Source organism: Aegilops tauschii, chromosome 6, assembly GCF_002575655.3.
Source record: "Aegilops tauschii subsp. strangulata cultivar AL8/78 chromosome 6, Aet v6.0, whole genome shotgun sequence".
Lineage (NCBI taxonomy): Eukaryota > Viridiplantae > Streptophyta > Magnoliopsida > Poales > Poaceae > Aegilops > Aegilops tauschii.
In genome coordinates this window covers 37,335,000-37,359,663 of record NC_053040.3, presented here as the reverse complement: position 1 = coordinate 37,359,663, position 24,664 = coordinate 37,335,000, and the positions used below count along the sequence as shown (strand labels likewise).

General features: G+C 45.2%; 1 protein-coding gene across 1 annotated transcript; it reads right to left on the bottom strand.

Annotated features, from left to right (window-relative positions):
- Nucleotides 1–6,664: 6,664 nt before the first annotated feature.
- Nucleotides 6,665–7,716, bottom strand: LOC141025302 (uncharacterized). The gene has a single exon (XM_073500610.1). The coding sequence runs from the start codon at nt 7,640–7,642 to the stop codon at nt 7,076–7,078; it is 567 nt and encodes a 188-aa protein (XP_073356711.1). The 5' UTR covers nt 7,643–7,716; the 3' UTR covers nt 6,665–7,075.
- Nucleotides 7,717–24,664: the final 16,948 nt, after the last annotated feature.

The window sequence follows — 24,664 nt, the reverse complement described above, 5'->3', positions numbered from 1 at the left end:
AGACATCATACATGATTCAAGATTCTAGTTTCAGTCGTTTGTTTTAAGTCTGGAAGCACGTTTCCGGCATGGACAACTTTGATTTTCTATCATTCATGTAATAAGCACGATACCATGGATTTTGTGTGGATTTTTGGTCGCTCACACATACTTGTGTATGTGTAATGCAGTCAGACTATACGTTTCGTACCAATAAATTTTCGCTTCCCTTCATTTGTTCTACCTTAATGTTTTCTGCTGCTGTGTTCATTCTTTTCTTCCATGGAAGAGTAATTCATTTCCTTTTTACTTTTGCATATTTTTTTGATTTGATTTGGCATTATTCAACAATAAGAAAAAAAAATTGATAAATTCCTTTTTGTTTGCCTGAGAATCAACCTCGGCTGTCGTGCCATCCGGTGTGGGATCCCGCGCCCGAGACAATGACATATCCGGTCCCAGCGCGGGCGACCCAGTCGACGAGCGCCAGTTGGCGCGGGGGGACGCGCCAGGTCCGGTCCCGCCCGACCGCTCGGTGGAGACAGCCCGCGTGTCGGACGCAGACGGGCCACCCGTGGATCCTGCGGTTGGTGGAGTAGGCAGATCCGCCTGGGATCCCGTGCGCATGATTGCCGCTGGATCTCTCGGGATCGGCGTCCACAGGTGGATCTTCCTCGTGTCTTGCGCCAGACTCCCTTGGCGTTATGTGTTGCTTCAAATCTCGTTGCACAGTTTTTTTGCTGCATTTTTGTTAGCCTTTTCCTTTTCTGCATCATGAAGATCAGGATCAGTAGCACCATCAATCACATGATCAACTACTATTTCGCCCCCTTGATCAGTACGATTTAGAGCTCCGGTGGAAGCAAAATAATTTCAGTGCTTAGCCAAGAACCCACATTAGGATGCAGGTCAAACAAGGGCAAACTATTTCGAAAGTGATATAATTTATTGGTTAATATAATATACTTAGACCTTACACAAATGAACTGGCCACAATGCAGATAGGACTTGATCATTCTGTTCAACAATAAACCACAAAACATACTTAAAATTCATCACAAATCTCCTTCAGCTTCTTGATCTTATCAACGTACCCATGTTTCTGTTTGAGAAAATCTGCAATAATATACTCAAGTTTTTTCTTCTCTTGCTTCAGCTGGTCCCTCTCTCTCATCACTTGGTCTCTCTCTAGCACCACCCGGTCCCGGTCTTTCTCAGCCTTTACCCTCAGGACCTGATGTAGATTGGCACAACTATGATCTGCCATCTTATTCTTCTCCAGCTCCTCTTTGAGATCGCTAAGTGAGAATCTTGCATTGCCCAACTGCGTGAGAGCATCCTCCTTATCAGCCACCAGTTTAGCAAAGTCCATTTTGAAAAATCTCAGCTCTTCCTCCGTCCTCCTCTTTTCTCCAATTAACATGCATTTTTCTTCAGCATTCTTAATATTCGGTCTTAGCTTCTCGTCATACATGCTCCACAGTTCTCTCAGGCAGAACTTCGTAGCCACTGACCACTCCGGGTCTACCCATTCCACATAGTTACATTTCACTTCTTCCTACAGTATGAAAAAATATGGTCTCAATCATATATGCACAAATACAATACAATTACATGCAATGCACTAAAAATATGGTCTCAATCATATAAACACAAAATGTAGCATGCAATGATATACATATATATATATATATGGATCAATTAACTACAAGTATATGCTATTATGTGCTAAAACAAATATTAGACCGTAAAAAAACATAAATACCGCGAAGTAAATCGAGCACGAGGTAACTTAAACATACATTTACAGTACGGAACAACATACCTTCTGACCACAGGCAAGAAAACGTCTGCCAGTGTCCAAGGAATCAAAAGCAACTAGCCTGACGCAAGGTTCTCGATGCAGACAACGAGAAGACAGATCGTGAGCAATGCCACTCCATTCATAGCAAGGGATAGTCGTAGGAAGCTAAACGAAACAACAGAGATAATGCACAAATCAACGCCCTGCGTTAAATACCGGAAATGAAGAACTCTAACCCTAAGCCTAGCACTATTTGGAGATTATATAGTAGGAGCGTACCTGCAGGCTAGTCACGGATTCGCCATCCGAAGAAGAGCTCGACTCGTCGCTCCACGAAACCATGGCGTAACGTGACCGGCGGCAAGACGTGGATCGGTGGCGGCAGCGGCGGCGGCGGTTGCAGTGGATAGATAGAACGCGCGTGGAGATCGCGAGGGAAGAACCGCCCCGACCAGGTGGCCAGCGCGGCCCATTTGAACGGGCTGTAATCAAAATAAAAATTGTTAAATGGGCTCGGCAATGGGAGCGGCCGTGTGTCGCGCCGTCTTACGGCATCCGTCACCCCCCCTCCACGTCATCGCGACAAGCGGCCCGAGTTACACTACAAGCCATAAAATGGTGGGTTTTTCTTTTCTTTATAAGGGGAAAATGGTGGGTTTTTGGTACGAAGTCTATACTATAGACCAAAGTGAGCTGGTATCTTCTATATCTAAATGGTGGTGAACCAAAGGAGTGAAAAAAAATTAATTATTACCACACATAATTACATCTTCTATATCTAAACAACTAGCCACCACTAACCTATTTCTCTTAACATGCAAGTTTGCCACCTCGTCATTCAACATGTATGGAGAAAGGTCCACCACAACATGCAAACAAAATATTCCCGCAACAACATATACATGTTACACGTAACCATTTCTCTATGAATATATTGCAAAACATTCCCGCAACAACATGCCAGGTATCGTCTAGTTTTCTAATATAATATAACTACAGTGGACAACACAAAAGATGCCATCATTACAATGGCTAAAATGCTATCCATTTTCCATGATTAAAGTCCCTAGTGACCGCCTCCTATTTAGTCCATATATGCTACAAGCACTATCTCAAGGTACTGGCCTCTTGCAATAGTATATATCATGTATCATGTATGCAGTAACACATTGTAAACACCTCACTATTAGATCACTGGATTCATCCTAACATAACTTTAGCAACTGTTCTACTCTTCTTCGCCCACCACGCTTCTGCACACGATAACAGGAAAACTTAATGAATGACAAGTTAAAAACAATTATAACCTACAATGCATACAAAAACTTACTTCTTATTTAGTTTGCATTTCTTGCTGCGTTTAGTGTGCCCTAGCAATTTGCATGCGCTGCACGTGATTCTGATCTCGTCGTACGAAAGTGGCCTACCATTTTTCGAAATAGGGCGGTTCTCATCTACCTTAGTTGCACCTTTCGTTGATACTTTAATAGGATCATGAACTTCAACTATGTTGCCTTCACCATCATCTACATATTCAATTGCACAAGTACTAAGATCAGCCGTTTTCTTACTCAAATTTTCCTTTAGCTGATCATACTCATGGCTCTTAGCTATCACGGCCTTCAAACTCTCCTGTAACTAATCCCACAAAGTTGGGTGTTTGCATGCTGCATGCATAGCTTCTGAAGCCAACACACTGACCTGGCTATATTTCATTCTTTCAGCTGCTCCAGTCCATCCAAATCCCAACAGATCGCTTGTGCGCCTGGCGGGCAGTCCCAACCTTGCGTCTTTCGTGAACCGCACAAGAACTAAACACTTTGGTATTTCAGATATATTCAAGTACTTCAGTACATGGAATATGTGCTTGCAAGGTAGACCCTTTCGAATCATTCTTCTGCAGCTGCACCTTATAGTTTCTGCGGAATTTACTGGAGTGTACTCCACCCAAAAACGGCTCTTCCGGTTATTCTTCCAGGCCACGATGTACTTCTATGATCCGTCTCCGAGCTTTATTTCTACAATCTCCATGCCACCAATTTTCCTAAGATCAGCTTGCAACATATAGAAGTTTGCTGGAGTGAAGACGTGAGAAGCAGCTATCTCAAGTTCCCTCGAGCTAGTAACTGGCACCGGTAAACTCTGTGAGGCCGTGCAATCATCTCGTGCCTCATTCTCACGGATACGTACAACGGCGTTCTCATAGTGCAAAATCATATCCACCAGGGTCATTTCACCGTCTAGGTGGAGGTGAAGGCATGATTTTAGACTTTCACTCCTCTGGTTGTTTTTCATGCCAAGCCAAAAACCCTCTGTCAGATAAGCCACGGCCCACAGTCTCCTCTTCTTATACATCCGTCTCAACCATGTTACTGTTTTTTCCGACTGCCATCTTTTGGAAAACGCGTGCCATCTCTCCTCAAACGTGGCCGTGGACGTGCTGTAGTACAGAAGAGTTCGGAACTCCTTCAAGGACTTGTGACTGAGGTGAATCTTCATATTTTTTCTATATGCCACGTACATATACGGTGCCACACGTCTGGCAAGACTTGGCGAATTGCCTTGATCATCGCAGCGTCGGCATCCGTGATAACACTCATAGGCATCTTTTGACACATGGACCTCAAAAAAGTCTCCAGCAGCCACACATATGTCTCTTCGGTCTCGTCCAAAACTATGGCACAAGCAAAAACAGTGGTCTTCCGGTGATTGTTAAGACCAACAAAGGGTATGAATGGCATACCATACCGGTTCATCTTGTACGTGTTGTCAAATACAAGCACGTCGCCGAAGTCCTCATAGTCATGACGAGACTGGGAGTCACACCAGAACATCCTATTCATATGTCCTTCCTTGTCTAGCTTGTACTCAAAAAAGAAGCTAGGATCCCTCTGTTTCCTACTGACCATGATGCCTATGACTGTGGCAGCATCACCTTTTGAAAGCAGCTTCCTCTTCTCCCTGGCGCAAAGGTTGTATATTTCATGCCTGGTAAAACCAACACCGCCATACCATACATGTTTGCTGATGAAGGTATCCATCATGTCGTGAATTCTAATCCCTGCAGCTCCCATGGACAGTATCTCAGCTCTCTGGTACTCTTTGATTTTTTCTGTGGGACCAAAGAAAAGGTACCTCGTCCGGTCCTGCCAAGATATGGCTATGCTTGTCCTCAAAACTATCAACATACCAAACCCCACGCTTTTGGTCAAGCTTCACGGTCAGGTGCGCTTCGCAGTGGCAGCGTGTCTCGGGTCTGAGCCTACGGCTGTGTCCTTCCTCGGTTAGCAACCTGCTGTCAGGTTTTCCTTGTCTGGAACAAACAAACCGCCTATAATGCATATGACGTGACTCGGTTTTGCTATACCTGACCCTATTCTTTCTAATGCTGAAACCATTATCTCTAGCATAGCTGTTGTAGAAATCATACGCAGCCTCGTGAGACGTAAAAGTCATTTGTATTATCTGCATGAACATAACCCTCTTATCATCTGCACTAGCAGTATCTTGGACATTCTTTTTCCCCTCAACTTCTGTCACCTACACAATCATAACATAGCCATGAAAACAGTTTTCTATGGTATAACATTACTTCCATACAACATTGATTACATACATACCTCACTCATGATGACCGACGATTGCGACTCCCCGGAATCAGATGCAGCTAATGATTCGACATCAAGGCATGTCTCCGCGTCGGATTCACCGTAATAGTCGTACGCATTATGACATTCGGAAATGAGCTGAAAAATATAACACAAATACATAAGTACTTATCATATAATATTCCAGGATTAATTCAATTTGCATGCATGCCAACAAAAAATTCCACTTCCATACCTGACTAATGTAATCTTCATTCGAGATCTCCGAGTTGTTTTCCTCACCATCATCATGCTCATTGTTTTCCTGACCATCATCATGTTCATCCATCTATAAATTTTCAAAATATAATATTGTCGGATGCCACCAAAAAATTACAACATGATAATGCCACTCACATTAAGATCTTCCAATACGTCCCCATTCTCTGACCTATCTCCACGATCTGAATTTTCATCATCTGACCAATCTTCTATCCAGTCTTTCATCAGTTCTCCAAACTCCATGTCATACATCATATCAGTTAACTCATCGTCCGCCATTTCCTACAACAATTAATATGTATCATCACATGTGCAAACATTATCAATGCTGACATATACAACACCTAGCGCACGATCACGGATGTAAATAAACTACACCAACCGGAGAGCGCCCCAACCGAGGGCGTTCAGATCGTGCACACAACCGACGCCAACGACCTCTGATCGGCCATGGATCCTCCCCCCTCTCCACACCAAGCGGCGTTAAGGTACGTCCCACGAATCCAGTACGTGATCACTTTGGATCACGAGAAGCAGCGCTACCCGTGATAACATGCACCGCCGGATTCCTAGCCCACGGCACCAGTCGTGATTATTTTGGATCGCCGGATACCTAGGTAAGCCGCCGCATCAAATAACGGAGCCGTCGTGCACACAACCGACGGCAACCGACGCTAGGTTAACCCTAGAAAGAAGAAACCCACTTTAGCCCGCGTGATCACTGTGTATATCACGACGAGCAGCACTACCAGAACAAGATCTGCGATGGCCTGGACCGCCAGAAAGCTAGGTTGCCCGCCCCGCTAGGTTAACCACTACGACGAAAACAGCGGCAGTTCGTTTGATGCTGCCGCGAGCGAGACAAACGTGGGGAAACGGGATGCGGTACCTGCGAGCGCTGGAGGTTGACGACGGTGCCGCGCGCGCTCTCGGACGAGATCGCCGGCGATAAGATCGCTGCCGCCGATATTCCTACAGAAACTCACCAGAATGATGGAGGAGCTGCGTGATTGATGGATCGGCCGTCGTGGGGTCGTGTCATCCTTTTTTTTCGGGATGTCACCGTATACATACGTATGGGTCATACGGGTTATACGGGGCTTGGATATGGGCTACGGGGCTTGGATATGGGCAGCGGCGGGCCGGAGAAAAAATAGATGGCGGGGGTCAAGAATACCCCTAGGAAATTGAGTTAGGGGGTGCACCGGAGCAAGCCTCTTGTTGGGATTCGTCAACATTATCGATTACATAAAGAGGACAACAAACGCATGCACGAACTAAAAACTTTGGCCAATGTCATGTGTTGTGCCTTTTCTTTTCCTTATTTATTTTTCCCTTTTCTCACGGTGTTACAATTTGAATCCCTATGCTGAGTATATATGCACAGCCGTCAGGAGCAACGACTAGGAAATAATTAATTTGATTAGAGTTTATATGGACCAGAGAAAGCTAGAGGCAAAGGCGACCAAGTCACCTTTACCAAGATTAACGCATGATTAGTCTTTATCTTTTGAGTAGTAAGCCCATGGCTGTCCGCGCGGAAGGAACAACAATGTTCAGCCGAATTTGATGAGTCCGGGCTTACCTTGAACTTCAACTCCATCCAAGAACGTACCACTACAGCAACTACAGACCTCTTTAAGCATCGTGACCCACCAATGATACCATCGAAGAGTCGGATTTCTTCATCCAACCCACTAGTAAAACAACCAACACAAAATTGGAAACTCCTTTGCACTTCCGATATGACAACTTCCACAGTCGCCTCAATGGCATGCTCAACACGTGATATTGTTATGTCAATCGCGCCACAATCACCATGGATGCGTTTTGTGAGTGCATGATAGTTCCTTAAGTCCGGGATGCCTATTGCAGATGCACCATCAATCAGTTGTAGATCATGATTTTCTTGTTCACTTGTCTTGATCCTCATGTCATATTCAATTGCAATATTGTCACAAAAATCTATCCCTCGCTTAGGGCCAGTCATGGTGATGAGCGAACCCTAGAAGATTGTTATTATTATTTAGTAGTTTTTTCATATAAAGTAATAACATCTAAAGCTAAATATTTCCATCATCATATTTAACTTGTAACAATGTCTTGCAACTGATGGAGCAAGATATTTTTCGCTCATCAAACTAAATGATTACAAAATTCATGATGGTGGTAGAGAAAATAAATTGCCCCCACCCCCTAGATTTATCCGATTCTGTATTAAATCCCAAATATTTAGTTGCATAAATTTGTTGTCTACAAAGTAGCATAAAGTGTCCAAAATCTATTCTATTTGATTTTGTTCAGAACAAGTGATACCCACATATTTATAATTTAGAACAACTTTCATAATACATCATCTTTCACAATATAAGATTGTTATAGTTGTCGTTTATAAAATCCAAAGTATTATTCAGCTGCTCTTGGACAGATTAATCACATGAAAGCATCTTTAATGATGTAAAAGAGATTAAGTGGTTGTAGTCGGCTACTGAGAGTACGTATGGCCTATCTCATCAGTTCTATGCATGTAAGATTGTGAAACAAAAAATAATAATCTTAAAAACAAATAAGTGTAGTTAACTCGCTCAATTATAATGTACGAAAAAACCCTCAAGTATCGAGATTCCTCTGCTTTACCCCCCCCCCCCCCCCCGGGTATAGCATTGGGTATTTGAGCCTCAAAATATACCATATTTTGTAGAGTCTATACCATTTTCTAGGGGCGGTTTAGGAGGTGACTTTGTCCATGTGGCAGCATCCACGTAACGGCACTTCCATGTTGGCAAACACCACATCGTAAGCCGGCACAAGAGTTTAAGACAATATTTAATACATTAACGGGCCGAATATCTGGTTTTATACTTGAGGGAGTTAAGTAGACGAACATCAATACTTGGTGGAGTTAGATACACTCATGCCTTGAAATAATTGCAGATAAGTACGTGTGTGTACCTGTTTCACGATGATAGGATCATCCCTGGTAAAACTGGCAATATAATTAAGCAATGGATCCAGATCGTCCCGCACTGCTATGTATCCATACAACTGTACTAGCCCATCATCAACAGAAATTTCAGCCAATTTCAATGAGAAAATTTGGAACATGCAAGTAGGTACATGCGACAAGCAATATCCATTGAGGAAGAAGCAACCCGTGGGTTCTGTTAACATCATTGCCTCCAAACAAGCTTCATAAAATACAAATTATATGAATTTCTACAGTCAAAAAATACTTGCCATACAAAAAGTAAACATGCACTTGAGGATTCCAGGGCCTTATGCAAATTTTATTTTTCATATTAGTGGAAGCACTCTTATGTTCTTTTCACTAGAAAGTTTGCTTCCTGGAAAATTTCTCTAAGGAGAACACAACGAAAAAGAAAGTAATATATCAACTGAGCAGGTAAAATTCCCTTTTACTATCCCAAAAATATTTCATATTTCCCTGTATTTTCTGTTCACTTTACCCCCAAGAACTACTAAAACAGGTCATCTCACCCCTTTTAAGTTGATTTTTTTTCCAATGGTAGATACATCATACGATGTGTTATAAAATATTTTCATAATGTTTACATGACTATTTGCAGAGGATGGGAGCACCTAGATAGTTATGAACATATTGGGTAGCATAGGGAATGGTGCTTAAGCAGTCATAAACGGTGTAAACCATATGAGGAGCAGAAAAGATAAATATCAGTATGGAGTGAACTGAACCCATTTTTGTTTTTTCTCGAATACGCACATGCGTGCAGATCATTCTGAACCCTATGCTACCCATACAGGACTTGAGGAGGGAAAAGGGCACTCTTCTCAGGACTTGAGAGGAGGGAAAAGGGCAAGATGATGGAAAGTGGACCGAAAATAGTATAGGTAGAGTTTGGTGGAGATACATTATTCAGTGAATCACAACAATGATTAAGACAGATGACTAATGGTGTGAGCTCCAATATGCTTAAGTTACACAGTACTTGAAGGTTTGGATATTGTGACACTCGTCTCAGGTATTAAATTTAACTACGAGTTTCTATGAGAATATAATTTCAGATCCTAATAACATTGTACATCATGCAAGTACTTCTTGAGACAAATCCATTGACATTCATACTACATCAAATCAGAATGTTTTCTTATCCTAAGAAAATGCTTTCTGAAATTACTAATGGTCAAAGTAGTAAAAGTTTGACGACAACCTTGTCCAAAACGCACGTCAAGCACTTGGAAACTGGAGTAGTAACAGACAAAAAATTGGAGAATAGATACCAATCACTTACTCTCATCACGGTCCGTGATGCGGTATTGTTTCTTCCACTGATGTGTGGTGTTGAACTTGTATATGGAACCATCACGGTGGCCCGTTTTCGGCATTATATTCAGGGGGATATCTCGGAACACCATCGTCACGAGCCATCAGCCAGCGAAGATATTCTTCCTCGTCGGTATTGACCACATTTCCCTCCTCACTACCAGAGATGTCGTACACAGTTCTCCCCTGTGTACCACGTTTGCCACCTATAACATCTGTAACTTTCATGGCTTCCCTAGAAGCACCTTCATCGCCATGTGCAACATCCATGCAGGCTTCATTGGTTTTTGCTCCACTGCTGCTGGCCATGTTCCGAGACACCTGAGAAAACCTATCACCAAAGAGCATAAGCAACCAGCTCAGTAACCGACACAAGTAAAATGGGACCATCGACCAGTCCGGATTGAAACCGCAATGTGATATTATGTCAGCATCAAATCAATATCTATTTTCTTTCGGCCATGTTTGGGACTTGAGAAATCAACACAATAAGGGTGATTAAAAACCCAATTTTCGCCAGATCACAGATCCAAAACCATACAGAACAACTAGAGGCGCAAGCTTTAGCATCAACACTCAACAGAGCAAGAAAACACACCCGTGAGCACGACGGGCGGGTGGACTCGGAGGCTCCGTCGGTGGGAAAACCCGTCGCACGAGCACTAGCGGCCACCGGCGAGGCGGAGAAGAGGCCGTGGAGGGTAGGAGTGGCCGCGAGCGCCAGCAGAGGCGGTTCATTAGGGTTGAAGATGCTGGAATTTTATCTATTTTGGGCCTAGCTCAATAAGCAGTTTTAGAAATTCCTAATAAATCCTAGAAGCCCACGCAGCCCATTCGTGCAATGGCAAGAGGTGGAACTAAAGTGTAGTCCCACATTGTTAGTTTAGAGGGAGTTGGACCTCTTTATAAGGGAGGTTCTTTCCCACTTGTATGAGCATGAGAACAAGAGGGACATCCACGCGCGCTCCTCCTCCGCCGCCCGCCGCGGGAATGAGCTGATGTCTAGGTCACACAGAAACCGAAAAGATTTTTTGCGAGTCGGGACAGTAGGCCTCCGAAACCGCACCACTTAGAGTCCGGGAGAAGGGTGATAAGGTTTTTGGGGAGCGCTCCGCGCGACTACTGACTTTTCCATCACGGACTCCGACGACTACTTTCCCGACAACGACTTCTTCCCCGACGTCGACAACCTCATCAACGACATGGCTGGAGAGGATGTCGACCCCAAGTCCAGTGCTTCTGTTGCTGCTGTCCCGTACGTGTTCTTCCTCTTTCTGTTAGAGACCCTGCTACAGTTCCTTGTTCTAGTGTTTGCCCTAGATATGTTAGACTCTGTTTCATATATGAAACTTGCTATACTATCTGCTCTAGATGTGTTTAGTTACAGTTCATATATGAAGATGTTGTTTATCTTCTCTTTATCAAATCGCATGACTTGTTTTATCACTGCTATACTAGTCGTGCGTATCTCTGATAATAAAATCATTTGGTAAATTGCTCATATTTCCAACAATCCAAAAACCTTATTATAGGCAATTTATCCCGAGTGGTTTTGCTGCTTCCATGAAACCTTCTATGTTTGAGGGTATCCACTATAAGAGGTGGCGCGTGAGAGCAGTCTTATGGTTTCAAACCATGAGTTGCTATGACGCCACTCTTGGCAAACCTGAAGGAGAGCTTGATGCTCAACAGGCACAAGCTTTTCAGAAAATGGATACTCTGTTTAAGGCTGCTCTCTTGAGTGTTCTTGGTGAGAACATAGTTGATGCTTATGCGTCAATTGATAATGGAAAAGATATGTGGGACGCACTCGAGGCCAAGTTTGGGGTCTCGGATGCTGGCACTGAACTGTACATCATGGAGCAATTCTATGATTACAGGATGACTGAAGAGCGCTCCATGGTTCAGCAAGCTCATGAGATACAGTCATTTGCTAGAGAACTTGAGCACTTTAATTGTATGCTACCGGACAAGTTTGTTGCCGGAGGTATTATCACTAAGCTTCCTCCTTCATGGAGGAACTTTGCTACCTTACTGAAGCATAAGAGACAGGAGTTTTCCGTCCCGGATCTCATTGGTACTCTTGATGTGGAAGAAAATGCGAGAGCAAAGGACACATGTGCTCGAGGTATTGAGGGAGGATCTAGTGCCAATCTGGTACAGAAAAAGAACTTCCAGCCCCACAAGTTCAAGAACAAGGGCGATGGTAAAGGAAAGTTTGATGGGAAGAACAAGGCTGTGCAACACACGAACTTCAAGAAGAAGAATGACAAGAAGAAAGGTGCTTGTCATGTGTGTGGGGATCCTGATCATTGGGCTCCTAGTTTCCCTAATCGCTATGACAAGCGTCATCCTGGGAAAGGCGGCAAGACCGCTAATGTTGTCATTGGAGACACTGACATGAAGGATGTTGGGTATGGTATATTTCCCACTATTCTTTCATTATGTCATTCTCCTGATTGGTTGATTGACACGGGTGCTAATGTGCATGTATGCGGTGATATTTCCATGTTTTCGTCTTATCAGACCGCAGGGACTTCAACCGTGCTGATGGGCAACGGTTCAACTGCTTCTATTCGTGGTGTTGGCACGGTCGATCTGAAGTTTACTTCGGTGAAGATCGTGTGGCTGAAGAATGTGCATTATGTCCCCTCCGTCAATAAAAATCTTGTTAGCGGATCTCTTCTGTGTAGAGATGGCTACAAGCTTGTCTTTGAGTCGAATAAATTTGTAATATCCAAGTATGGAACCTTTGTTGGTAAAGGTTATGAGTCAGGAGGCCTGTTTCGTTTATCCTTATCAGACGTTTGCAATAAAGTTGTTAATCATATTTGCAATAATAGTGAATCAAATGTGTGGCATTCACGTCTTTCTCATGTTAACTTTGGTTGCATGCCGCGACTAGCGAAGTTGAACTTAATCCCTAGTTTCACCACTGTCAAGGGATCTAAGTGTCAAGTGTGTGTGTGTGCAAGCTAAGCAACCTCGTAAGTCTCACACGACAGCGGAAACGAGAAATCTTGCACCACTAGAGCTCATACATTCAGATCTATGTGAAATGAATGGTGTTTTGACAAAAGGTGGAAAGAAATATTTCATGACGTTAATTGATGACTCCACTAGATACTGTCGTGTGTATCTTCTGAAATCTAAGGATGAGGCTTTGACCTTTTTCAAGATCTATAAAGCTGAAGTGGAAAACCAACTTGATCGAAAAATCAAGAGGCTTAGGTCCGACCGTGGTGGAGAGTATTTTTCCAATGAATTTGATGCTTTTTGTGCGGAACATGGTATAATCCATGAGAGGACGCCTCCCTATTCACCTCAGTCAAATGGGGTGGCCGAAAGAAAGAACCGTACTCTAACTGATTTGGTTAACGCCATGTTAGACACATCGGGTCTCTCCAAGGCATGGTAGGGGGAGGCGATATTGACGGCATGTCATGTCCTAAACCGAGTTCCCACAAAGAACAAAGAGATAACTCCATTCGAGGAATGGGAGAAGAAAAGGTTAAAACTCTCTTATCTACGAACATGGGGTTGTTTGGCGAAAGTCAATGTTCCAATTCCAAAGAAGCGGAAGCTTGGACCAAAGACTGTGGATTGTGTTTTCCTGGGATATGCTCTTCATAGCATTGGCTTTAGATTCTTGGTTTTAAAATCTGAGGTACCTGACATGCATGTCGGTACGATCATGGAGTCGAATGATGCGACTTTCTTTGAAGATATCTTTCCCATGAAGGATATGGATACCTCATCTAATCAGGAGATGCCTAGTTCATCGAATCAGGAACCAGTTACAATTACCGAACCTACCATTTCGATGGAACACTTTGAAAGTCCTGTGGAGGAGAACAATGAAGTTCCTATTAGGAGCAAGAGACAGAGGACTGCAAAGTCCTTTGGTGATGATTTTCTTGTGTATCTCATAGATGACACTCCCAATTCTATTTCGGAGGCCTATGCATCTGAAGATGCTGACTACTGAAAGGAAGCGGTTCGTAGCGAGATGGATTCCATCTTGACGAATGAAACTTGGGAGATAACTGATCGTCCTTATGGGTGCAAACCTATAGGATGCAAATGGGTATTCAAGAAGAAGCTTAGGCCTGATGGTACTATTGAAAAGTACAAGGCTCGGCTCGTGGCTAAGGGTTATACCCAAAAGGAAGGTGAAGACTTCTTTGATACTTACTCACCTGTGGCTCGACTGACCACTATTCGAGTTCTACTTTCACTAGCTACCTCACATGGTCTTCTCGTTCATCAAATGAATGTTAAGACTGCTTTCCTAAATGGAGAGTTGGACGAGGAAATTTATATGGAACAACCAGATGGTTTTGTACTAGATGGTCAGGAAAGAAAAGTGTGCAAGTTACTGAAGTCTTTGTATGGACTCAAGCAAGCACCCAAACAGTGGCATGAGAAGTTTGAAAGAACTTTAACAGCTGCAGGCTTTGTTATAAACGAAGCTGACAAATGTGTGTACTATCGCCATGGTGGGGGCGAGGGAGTTATCCTTTGCTTGTATGTTGACGACATACTGATTTTCGGAACAAATCTGAATGTTATTAAGGAGGTCAAGGATTTTCTATCTCGCTGTTTTGAGATGAAAGATTTAGGAGTGGCTGATGTCATTCTGAACATCAAGTTGTTGAGAGACGCTGATGGTGGGATCACATTGCTTCAATCTCACAATGTGGAAAAGATCTTGAGTCGCTTCGGCTACAGTGACTGCAAGCCCTCTCCAACACCATATGATGCTAGTGTGTTGCTTCGAAAGAATCAAAGAATTGCTAGAGACCAATTGAAGTATTCTTAGATTATTGGCTCGCTTATGTACTTAGCCAGTGCTACAAGACCTGACATCTCTTTTGCTGTTAGCAAACTGAGTCGGTTTGTCTCAAAACCAGGAGATGTGCATTGGAAAGCTCTAGAGAGAGTTTTGCGTTATTTGAAAGGCACTGCGAATTATGGAATTCACTACACCGGGCACCCAAAGGTGCTTGAAGGGTATAGTGACTCAAACTGGATCTCAGATGCTGATGAGATAAAGGCCACGAGCGGTTATGTATTCACTCATGGAGGTGGCGCTGTTTCTTGGAAGTCTTGCAAGCAGACCATCTTAACGAGGTCAACAATGGAAGCAGAACTCACAGCACTAGATACAGCTACGGTCGAAGCAGATTGGCTTCGCCGACTCTTGAATGACTTGCCGGTTGTTGAGAAACCTGTACCGGGTATCCTTATGAACTGCGACAATGTGACGCCCGGATAATTAAGCTACAGTAATTCCCTGCTAATGATGCGACATCACCTCAGTTACTGTTGATAACCTCGCGTTGATTCAAAACCCGTTCAAATTCAAATTTGAAATAAAGTCAAACAATAAAAGTTTTCAAACATTAAAACAAAAATGTTCGGAGTGTGCCAAATAATGCCTAGGTATTTAAGGTGAAGGTACCACACTTTTACAAATGCATAAATAGTTTAAGTTGAATTAAAACAGAGTAGGAAAAATAAATAAAAGAAAAAGGAAAAAAACAAGACCAACAAAAAAATAAAAAAGAACCCCCCCCCCCCCCCGTGGTCAACTGGGCCTCGGCTCAGCCTGCTGGCCACAGCCACCCTGGGCAGGCCGGCCCAGCCTTGGCCTATATGGCTCCTCACCCCGAAACCCTAACCCCCTCCCCCAGTTGCTCCACTCCCCCCCCCCCCCCCGACTCGTTCCACTCCCCCTCTGCCCCTCCCCGTTCCAGATCGGATCAGGGGCGTTCGCCGCCGCCACCCAGAACCCTCGTCGTAGCCGCCCCGCCACCTGCCGTTGTCGGTGCCGCCTCCCCGTCTCCGTCGCTCGTCCTCGCCCCCCTCTTCGCCGGACGCCGTCCACGCACGCCGCCGCCGCACACCGTCGCCGCCTCGTCCCGCTACTGCTTCGTCGAAGCCGCCCACCGTCGTCGTCTCCTCCTCGTCCTCCTCCTCGAGCACGCTGCCATTCCCCTGCACCGCCCGTGAGCCTCACCCGTCTCCTCTCCCCCTCTGCTTCCGTCGCTGCATCTGACTGTCCCGCCTCTCGCGCTCCGGTCCCGCACTCACCATGGCCGGGCCGCGCCCTGGCCATGCCCCCGTGCGCTCCCGCTGCAGCCTCGCGCAGCCACCACGCCCGCGCCCCGTTTACCCCTTTTGCCCATGCGCTCCCGTGCGTCCCCGCGCGCATGGCCCGCGCCATCCGGCGGCGCCCTGCTGCTTGGCCTCGCATGTCGCCGCCCGCTCCACCCTGCCGCCTCCCACTGCCCCTGCTTCGCCTACCGCGGCTGCACCGGCCGCACCGCTCGGCCTCGCTCCAGCTACGCCGCGCTTCGGGGCGGGCTGCGGCTTCGCCCGCAGCCGCGCCCGCTCGCTTGTGCCCGTGTGCCCGCTAGGCCCCTGGGGTGTATGACAAGTGGGGCCCGCCCCTGTGAAACGTTTAAAAGAAAAGGAATTAAATAAATAAATTTACTTAATTAATTAATTAACTTAATTAACACTATTTAATCAACCTAATCACTTAATTAGAATAACTAGTTCTGATTAGGTAAACTGAGTCAATGACAATCGGGCCCCACCGTTAGTTGACCGGTCAACGGTCAGAGTTGACCGCTGACGTCATGCTGACATCACGCTGATGCAATAAACTATTCTTTTAATTAAATGAATTTAATAAATTCCAGAAATTGATTAAATCTTTGAAAATTATTATAAAATAATCCGTAGCTCGGACGAAAATACTTTGTACATGAAAGTTGCTCAGAACGACGAGGCGAATCCGGATACGCAGCCCGTTTGTCCACCACACATCCCTAGCATAGCGAACACACAACTTTCCCCCTCTGGTTCATCTGTCCGAAAACGCGAAACACCGGGGATACTTTCCCGAATGTTTTCCCCCTTTGCTGGTATCACCTATCCCCGCGTTAGATTACCCCTGGCACCGCATATTGCCTTGTTATATTTTGTGTGATGCTTTGTTTGCTCCGTATTTACTGTTTCTTCCCCCTCTTCTTCTCCGGTAGACCCCGAGACCGACGCCACTGCTACCCAGTACGACTACGGTGTTGACGACCCCTCCTTCTCGGCTGAGGTTCCAGGCAAGCCCCCCTCCCCTTGATCACCAGATATCGCCTATTCTTCTTTATACTGCTTGCATTAGAGTAGTGTAGCATGTTACTACTTTCGGTTAATCCTATTCTGCTGCATAGCCTGTCATTGTTGCTACAGTTGTTACCCTTACCTGCTATCCTACTGCTTAGTATAGGATGCTAGTGTTCCATCAGTGGCCCTACACTCTTGTCCGTCTGCCATGCTATACTACTGGGCCGTGATCACTTCGGGAGGTGATCACGGGTATATACTATATACTTTATATACATGACACATGTGGTGACTAAAGTCGGGTCAGCTCGTTGAGTACCCGCAAGTGATTCTGATGAGGGGGCTAAAAGGACAGGTGGCTCCATCCCGGTAGAGGTGGGCCTGGGTTCCTGACGGCCCCCGACTAATACTTTGTGGCGGAGCGACAGGGCAGGTTGAGACTGTTGGAAATATGCCCTAGAGGCAATAATAAATGGTTATTATTATATTTCTTTGTTCATGGTAATTGTCTATTGTTCATGCTGTAATTGTATTGTCCGGAAATCGTAATACATGTGTGAATACATCGACCACAACGTGTCCCTAGTAAGCCTCTAGTTGACTAGCTCGTTGATCAACAGATAGTCATGGTTTCCTAACTATGGACATTGGATGTCATTGATAACGGGATCACATCATTAGGAGAATGATGTGATGGACAGGACCCAATCCTAAGCATAGCATAAAAGATCGTGTAGTTTCGTTTGCTAGAGCTTTTCCAATGTCAAGTATCTTTTCCTTAGACCATGAGATCGTGCAACTCCCGGATACCGTAGGAGTGCTTTGGGTGTGCCAAACGTCACAACGTAACTGGGTGACTATAAAGGTGCACTACGGGCATCTCCGAAAGTGTCTGTTGGGTTGGCACGGATCGAGACTGGGATTTGTCACTCCGTGTGACGGAGAGGTATCTCTGGGCCCACTCAGTAATGCATCATCATAATGAGCTCAATGTGACTAAGGCGTTAGTCACGGGATCATGCATTGCGGTACGAGTAAAGAGACTTGCCGGTAACGATATTGAACAAGGTATTGGGATACCGACGATCAAATCTCGGGCAAGTAACATACCGATTAACAAAGGGAATTGTATACGGGATTGATTCCTCGACATCGTGGTTCATCCGATGAGATCATCGTGGAACATGTGGGAGCCAACATGGGTATCCAGATCCCGCTGTTGGTTATTGACCGGAGAGGCATCTCGGTCATGTCTGCATGTCTCCCGAACCCGTAGGGTCTACACACTTAAGGTTCGGTGACGCTAGGGTTGAAGAGATATGAGTATGCGGAAACCCGAAAGTTGTTCGGAGTCCCGGATGAGATCCCGGACGTCACGAGGAGTTCCAGAATGGTCCGGAGGTAAAGAATTATATATAGGAAGTCAAGTTTCGGCCACTGGGAAAGTTTCGGGGGTTACCGGTATTGTACCGGGACCACCGGAAGGGTCCCGGGGGTCCACCGGGTGGGGCCACCTATCCCGGAGGGCACCGTGGGCTGAAGTGGGAAGGGAACCAGCCCCTAGTGGGCTGGGCGCCCCCCCATGGGCCTCCCCCTTGCGCCTAGGGTTGGAAACCCTAGGATGGGGGGCGCCCCACTTGCCTTGGGGGGCAAGGCACCCCCCTGGCCGCCGCCCCCCATCCAGATGGGATCCCTGGCCGGCGCCCCCCCTCCCAGGGGGCCTATATAAAGGGGGGAGGGAGGGCAGCAAACACATAGCCTTGGGCGCCTCCCTCCTCCCCTGCTACACCTCTCTCTCGTAGAAGTTCGGCGAAGCCCTGCCGGCATCCCGCTACATCCACCACCACGCCGTCGTGCTGCTGGATCTCCATCAACCTCTCCTTCCCCCTTGCTGGATCAAGAAGGAGGAGACGTCGCTGCACCGTACGTGTGTTGAACACGGAGGTGCCGTCCGTTCGGCACTCGGTCATCGGTGATTTGGATCACGGCGAGTACGACTCCGTCATCCACGTTCATTGGAACGCTTCCGCTCGTGATCTACAAGGGTATGTAGATGCACTCCTTTCCCCTCGTTGCTAGTATACTCCATAGATGCATCTTGGTGAGTGTAGGAAAATTTTAAAATTATGCTACGATTCCCAATAGTGGCATCATGAGCCAGGCCTATGCGTAGTTACTATGCACGAGTAGAACACAAAGCAGTTGTGGGCGTTGATGTTGCCAATTCTTCTTGCCACTACTAGTCGTATCTTGTTTCGGCGGTATTGTAGGATGAAGCGGCCCGGACCGACCTTACACGTACGCTTACGTGAGACAGGTTCCACCGACTGACATGCACTAGTTGCATAAGGTGGCTAGCGGGTGTCTGTCTCTCCTACTTTAGTCGGAACGGATTCGATGAAAAGGGTCCTTATGAAGGGTAAATAGAAATTGGCAAATCACGTTGTGGTCATACGTAGGTAAGAAACTTTCTTGCTAGAAACCTACAAACCACGTAAAACTTGCAACAACAATTAGAGGACGTCTAACTTGCTTTTGCAGCATTTGCTATGTGATGTGATATGGCCAGAAGATGTGATGAATGATATATGTGATGTATGAGATTGATCATATTCTTGTAATAGGAATCACGACTTGCATGTCGATGAGTATGACAACCGGCAGGAGCCATAGGAGTTGTCTTTATTATTTTGTATGACCTGCGTGTCATTGAATAACGCCATGTAAATTACTTTACTTTGTTGCTAAACGCGTTAGCCATAGAAGTAGAAGTAATCGTTGGCGTGACGACTTCATGAAGACACAATGATGGAGATCATGATGATGGAGATCATGGTGTCATGCCGGTGACGAAGATGATCATGGTGCCCCGAAGATGGAGATCAAAGGAGCATAATGATATTGGCCATATCATGTCACTATTTGATTGCATGTGATGTTTATCATGTTTTTGCATCTTATTTGCTTAGAACGACGGTAGTAAGTAAGATGATCCCTTATGATAATTTCAAGAATAGTGTTCCCCTAACTGTGCACCGTTGCGAAGGTTCGTTGTTTCGAAGCACCACGTGATGATCGGGTGTGATAGATTCTAACGTTCGAATACAATGGGTGTTGACGAGCCTAGCATGTACAGACATGGCCTCGGAACACACGCAATACACTTAGGTTGACTTGACGAGCCTAGCATGTACAGACATGGCCTCGGAACACGGAGGGCCGAAAGGTCGAGCATGAGTCGTATAGAAGATACGATCAACATGGAGATGTTCACCGATCTTGACTAGTCTGTCTCACGTGATGATCGGACACGGCCTAGTTAACTCGGATCATGTTTCACTTAGATGACTAGAGGGATGTCTATCTGAGTGGGAGTTCATTAAATAATTTGATTAGATGAACTTAATTATCATGAACTTAGTCCAAAATCTTTACACTATGTCTTGTAGATCAAATGGCCAACGTTGTCCTCAATTTCAACACGTTCCTAGAGAAAACCAAGCTGAAAGATGATGGCAGCAACTATACGGACTGGGTCCGGAACCTGAGGATCATCCTCATAGTAGCCAAGAAAGATTATGTCCTAGAAGCACCGCTAGGTGAAGCACCAATCCCAGAAAACCAAGACGTTATGAACGCTTGGCAGCAGCGTGCTGATGATTACTCCCTCGTTCAGTGCGGCATGCTTTACAGCTTAGAACCGGGTCTCCAAAAGCGTTTTGAGAAACATGGAGCATATGAGATGTTCGAGGAGCTGAAATTGGTTTTCCAAGCTCATGCCCGGTTCGAGAGATATGAAGTCTCCGACAAGTTCTTCAGCTGTAAAATGGAGGAAAATAGTTCTGTAAGTGAGCACATACTCAGAATGTCTGGGTTGCACAACCGCTTGACTCAGCTGGGAGTTAATCTCCCGGATGACGCGGTCATTGACAGAATCCTTCAGTCGCTTCCACCAAGCTACAAGAGCTTTGTGATGAACTTCAATATGCAGGGGATGGAAAAGACCATTCCTGAGATATATTCAATGCTGAAATCAATGGAGGTGGAGATCAGAAAAGAACATCAAGTGTTGATGGTGAATAAAACCACTAAGTTCAAGAAGGGCAAGGGTAAGAAGAACTTCAAGAAGGACAGCAAGGGAGTTGCCGCGCCCGGTAAACCAGTTACTGGGAAGAAGTCAAAGAATGGACCCAAGTCTGAAACTGAGTGCTTTTATTGCAAGGGAAGTGGTCACTGGAAGCGGAACTGCCCCAAATACTTAGCGGAAAAGAAGGCCGGCAACACCAAAGGTATATGTGATATACATGTAATTGATGTGTACCTTACCAGTACTCGTAGTAGCTCCTGGGTATTTGATACCGGTGCGGTTGCTCATATTTGTAACTCAAAATAGGAACTACGGATTAAATGGAGACTGGCGAAGGACGAGGTGACGATGCGCGTCGGGAATGGTTCCAAGGTCGATGTGATCGCCGTCGGCACGCTACCTCTGCATCTACCCACGGGATTAGTTTTAAACCTCAATAATTGTTATTTAGTGCCAGCTTTGAGCATGAACATTGTATCTGGATCTCGTTTAATTCGAGATGGCTACTCATTTAAATTCGAGAATAATGGTTGTTCTATTTATTTGAGAGATATGTTTTATGGTCATGCCCCGCTGGTCAATGGTTTATTCTTGATGAATCTCGAACGTGATGTTACACATGTTCATAGTGTGAATACCAAAAGATGTAAAGTTGATAACGATAGTCCCACATATCTGTGGCACTGCCGCCTTGGTCACATTGGTGTCAAGCGCATGAAGAAGCTCCATGATGGACTTTTGGAGTCTCTTGATTACGAATCATTTGACACGTGCGAACCATGCCCCATGGGTAAGATGACCAAGACTCCGTTCTCCGGAACAATGGAGCGAGCAACCAACTTATTGGAAATCATACATACCGATGTGTGCGGTCCAATGAGTGTTGAGGCTCGCGGAGGATATCGTTATGTTCTCACTCTCACTGATGATTTAAGTAGATATGGGTATGTCTACCTAATGAAACACAAGTCTGAAACCTTTGAAAAGTTCAAGGAATTTCAGAGTGAAGTTGAGAATCAACGTGACAGGAAAATAAAATTCTTACGATTAGATCGTGGTGGAGAATATTTAAGTCACGAATTTGGTACACACTTAAGGAAATGTGGAATAGTTTCACAACTCACGCCGCCTGGAACACCTCAGAGAAATGGTGTGTCCGAACATCGTAATCGCACTCTATTGGATATGGTGCGATCTATGATGTCTCTTACCGATTTACCGCTCTCATTTTGGGGCTATGCTTTAGAGACTGCTGCATTCACTTTAAATAGGGCTCTGTCTAAATCCGTTGAGACGACACCGTATGAATTATGGTTTGGAAAGAAACCTAAGCTGTCGTTTCTAAAAGTTTGGGGATGCGATGCTTATGTCAAGAAACTTCAACCTGAAAAGCTCGAACCCAAGTCGGAAAAATGCGTCTTCATAGGATACCCTAAGGAAACTATTGGGTATACCTTCTACCTCAGATCCGAAGGCAAGATATTCGTTGCCAAGAACGGGTCTTTTCTGGAGAAGGAGTTTCTCTCGAAAGAATTAAGTGGGAGGAAAGTGGAACTTGATGAGGTGATAGTCACCCCTTCCGTGCCGGAAAGTAGCGCAGCGCGGGAAAATGTTCCTGTGGTGCCTACACCGACTGGGGAGGAAGTTAATGATGATGATCATGAAGCTACGGATCAAGTTACTACTGAACTTCGTAGGTCCACAAGGACACGTTCCGCACCAGAGTGGTACGGCAACCCTGTCCTGGAAATCATGTTGTTAGACAACGGTGAACCTTCGAACTATGAAGAAGCGATGGCGGGCCCGGATTCCGACAAATGGCTAGAAGCCATGAAATCCGAGATAGGATCCATGTATGAAAACGAAGTATGGACTTTGACTGACTTGCCCGATGATCGGCGAGCCATAGAAAACAAATGGATCTTTAAGAAGAAGACGGACGCGGATGGTAATGTGACCATCTACAAAGCTCGACTTGTCGCTAAGGGTTATCGACAAGTTCAAGGGGTTGACTACGATGAGACTTTCTCACCCGTAGCGAAGCTGAAGTCCGTCCGAATCATGTTAGCAATTGCCGCATACTATGATTATGAGATATGGCAGATGGACGTCGAAACGGCATTCCTTAACGGCTTCCTTAAGGAAGAGTTGTATATGATGCAGCCGGAAGGTTTTGTCGATCCTAAGAATGCTAACAAAGTATGCAAGCTCCAGCGCTCAATCTATGGGCTGGTGCAAGCATCTCGGAGTTGGAACATTCGCTTTGATGAGATGATCAAAGTGTTTGGGTTTACACAGACTTATGGAGAAGCCTGTGTTTACAAGAAAGTGAGTGGGAGCTCTGTAGCATTTCTCATATTATATGTGGATGACATACTATTGATGGGAAATGATATAGAATTCTTGGAAAGTATAAAGGCCTATTTGAATAAGTGTTTTTCAATGAAGGACCTTGGAGAAGCTGCTTATATATTAGGCATCAAGATCTATAGAGATAGATCAAGACGCCTCATTGGTCTTTCACAGAGTACATACCTTGACAAGATATTGAAGAAGTTCAATATGGATCAGTCCAAGAAGGGGTTCTTGCCTGTATTGCAAGGTGTGCAATTGAGCACGGCTCAATGCCCGACCACGGCAGAAGATAGAGAAAAGATGAGTGTCATCCCCTATGCCTCGGCCATAGGGTCTATTATGTATGCCATGCTGTGTACCAGACCTGATGTAAACCTTGCCGTAAGTTTGGTAGGAAGGTACCAAAGTAATCCCGGCATGGAACACTGGACAGCGGTCAAGAATATCCTGAAGTACCTGAAGAGGACTAAGAATATGTTTCTCGTTTATGGAGGTGACGAAGAGCTCGTCGTAAAGGGTTACGTCGACGCTAGCTTCGACACAGATCTGGATGACTCGAAGTCACAAACCGGATACGTATATATTTTGAATGGAGGAGCAGTAAGCTGGTGCAGTTGCAAGCAAAGCGTCGTGGCGGGATCTACATGTGAAGCGGAGTACATGGCAGCCTCGGAGGCAGCACAGGAAGCAGTCTGGATGAAGGAGTTCATTACCGACCTAGGGGTGATTCCCAATGCGTCGGGCCCGATGACTCTCTTCTGTGACAACACTGGAGCTATTGCCCTTGCGAAGGAGCCCAGGTTTCACAGGAAGACCAGGCATATCAAGCGACGCTTCAACTCCATTCGTGAAAGGGTTCAAAATGGAGACATAGATATTTGTAAAGTACATACGGACCTGAATGTAGCAGATCCGTTGACTAAACCTCTCCCTAGAGCAAAACATGATCAACACCAGGACGCAATGGGTGTTCGATTCATCACAATGTAACTAGATTATTGACTCTAGTGCAAGTGGGAGACTGTTGGAAATATGCCCTAGAGGCAATAATAAATGGTTATTATTATATTTCTTTGTTCATGGTAATTGTCTATTGTTCATGCTGTAATTGTATTGTCCGGAAATCGTAATACATG

Excerpts from the sequence above, each read along its gene's own strand:
- LOC141025302 (XM_073500610.1), bottom strand. The coding sequence starts at position 7,642 with ATGACTGGCCCTAAGCGAGGGATAGATTTTTGTGACAATATTGCAATT.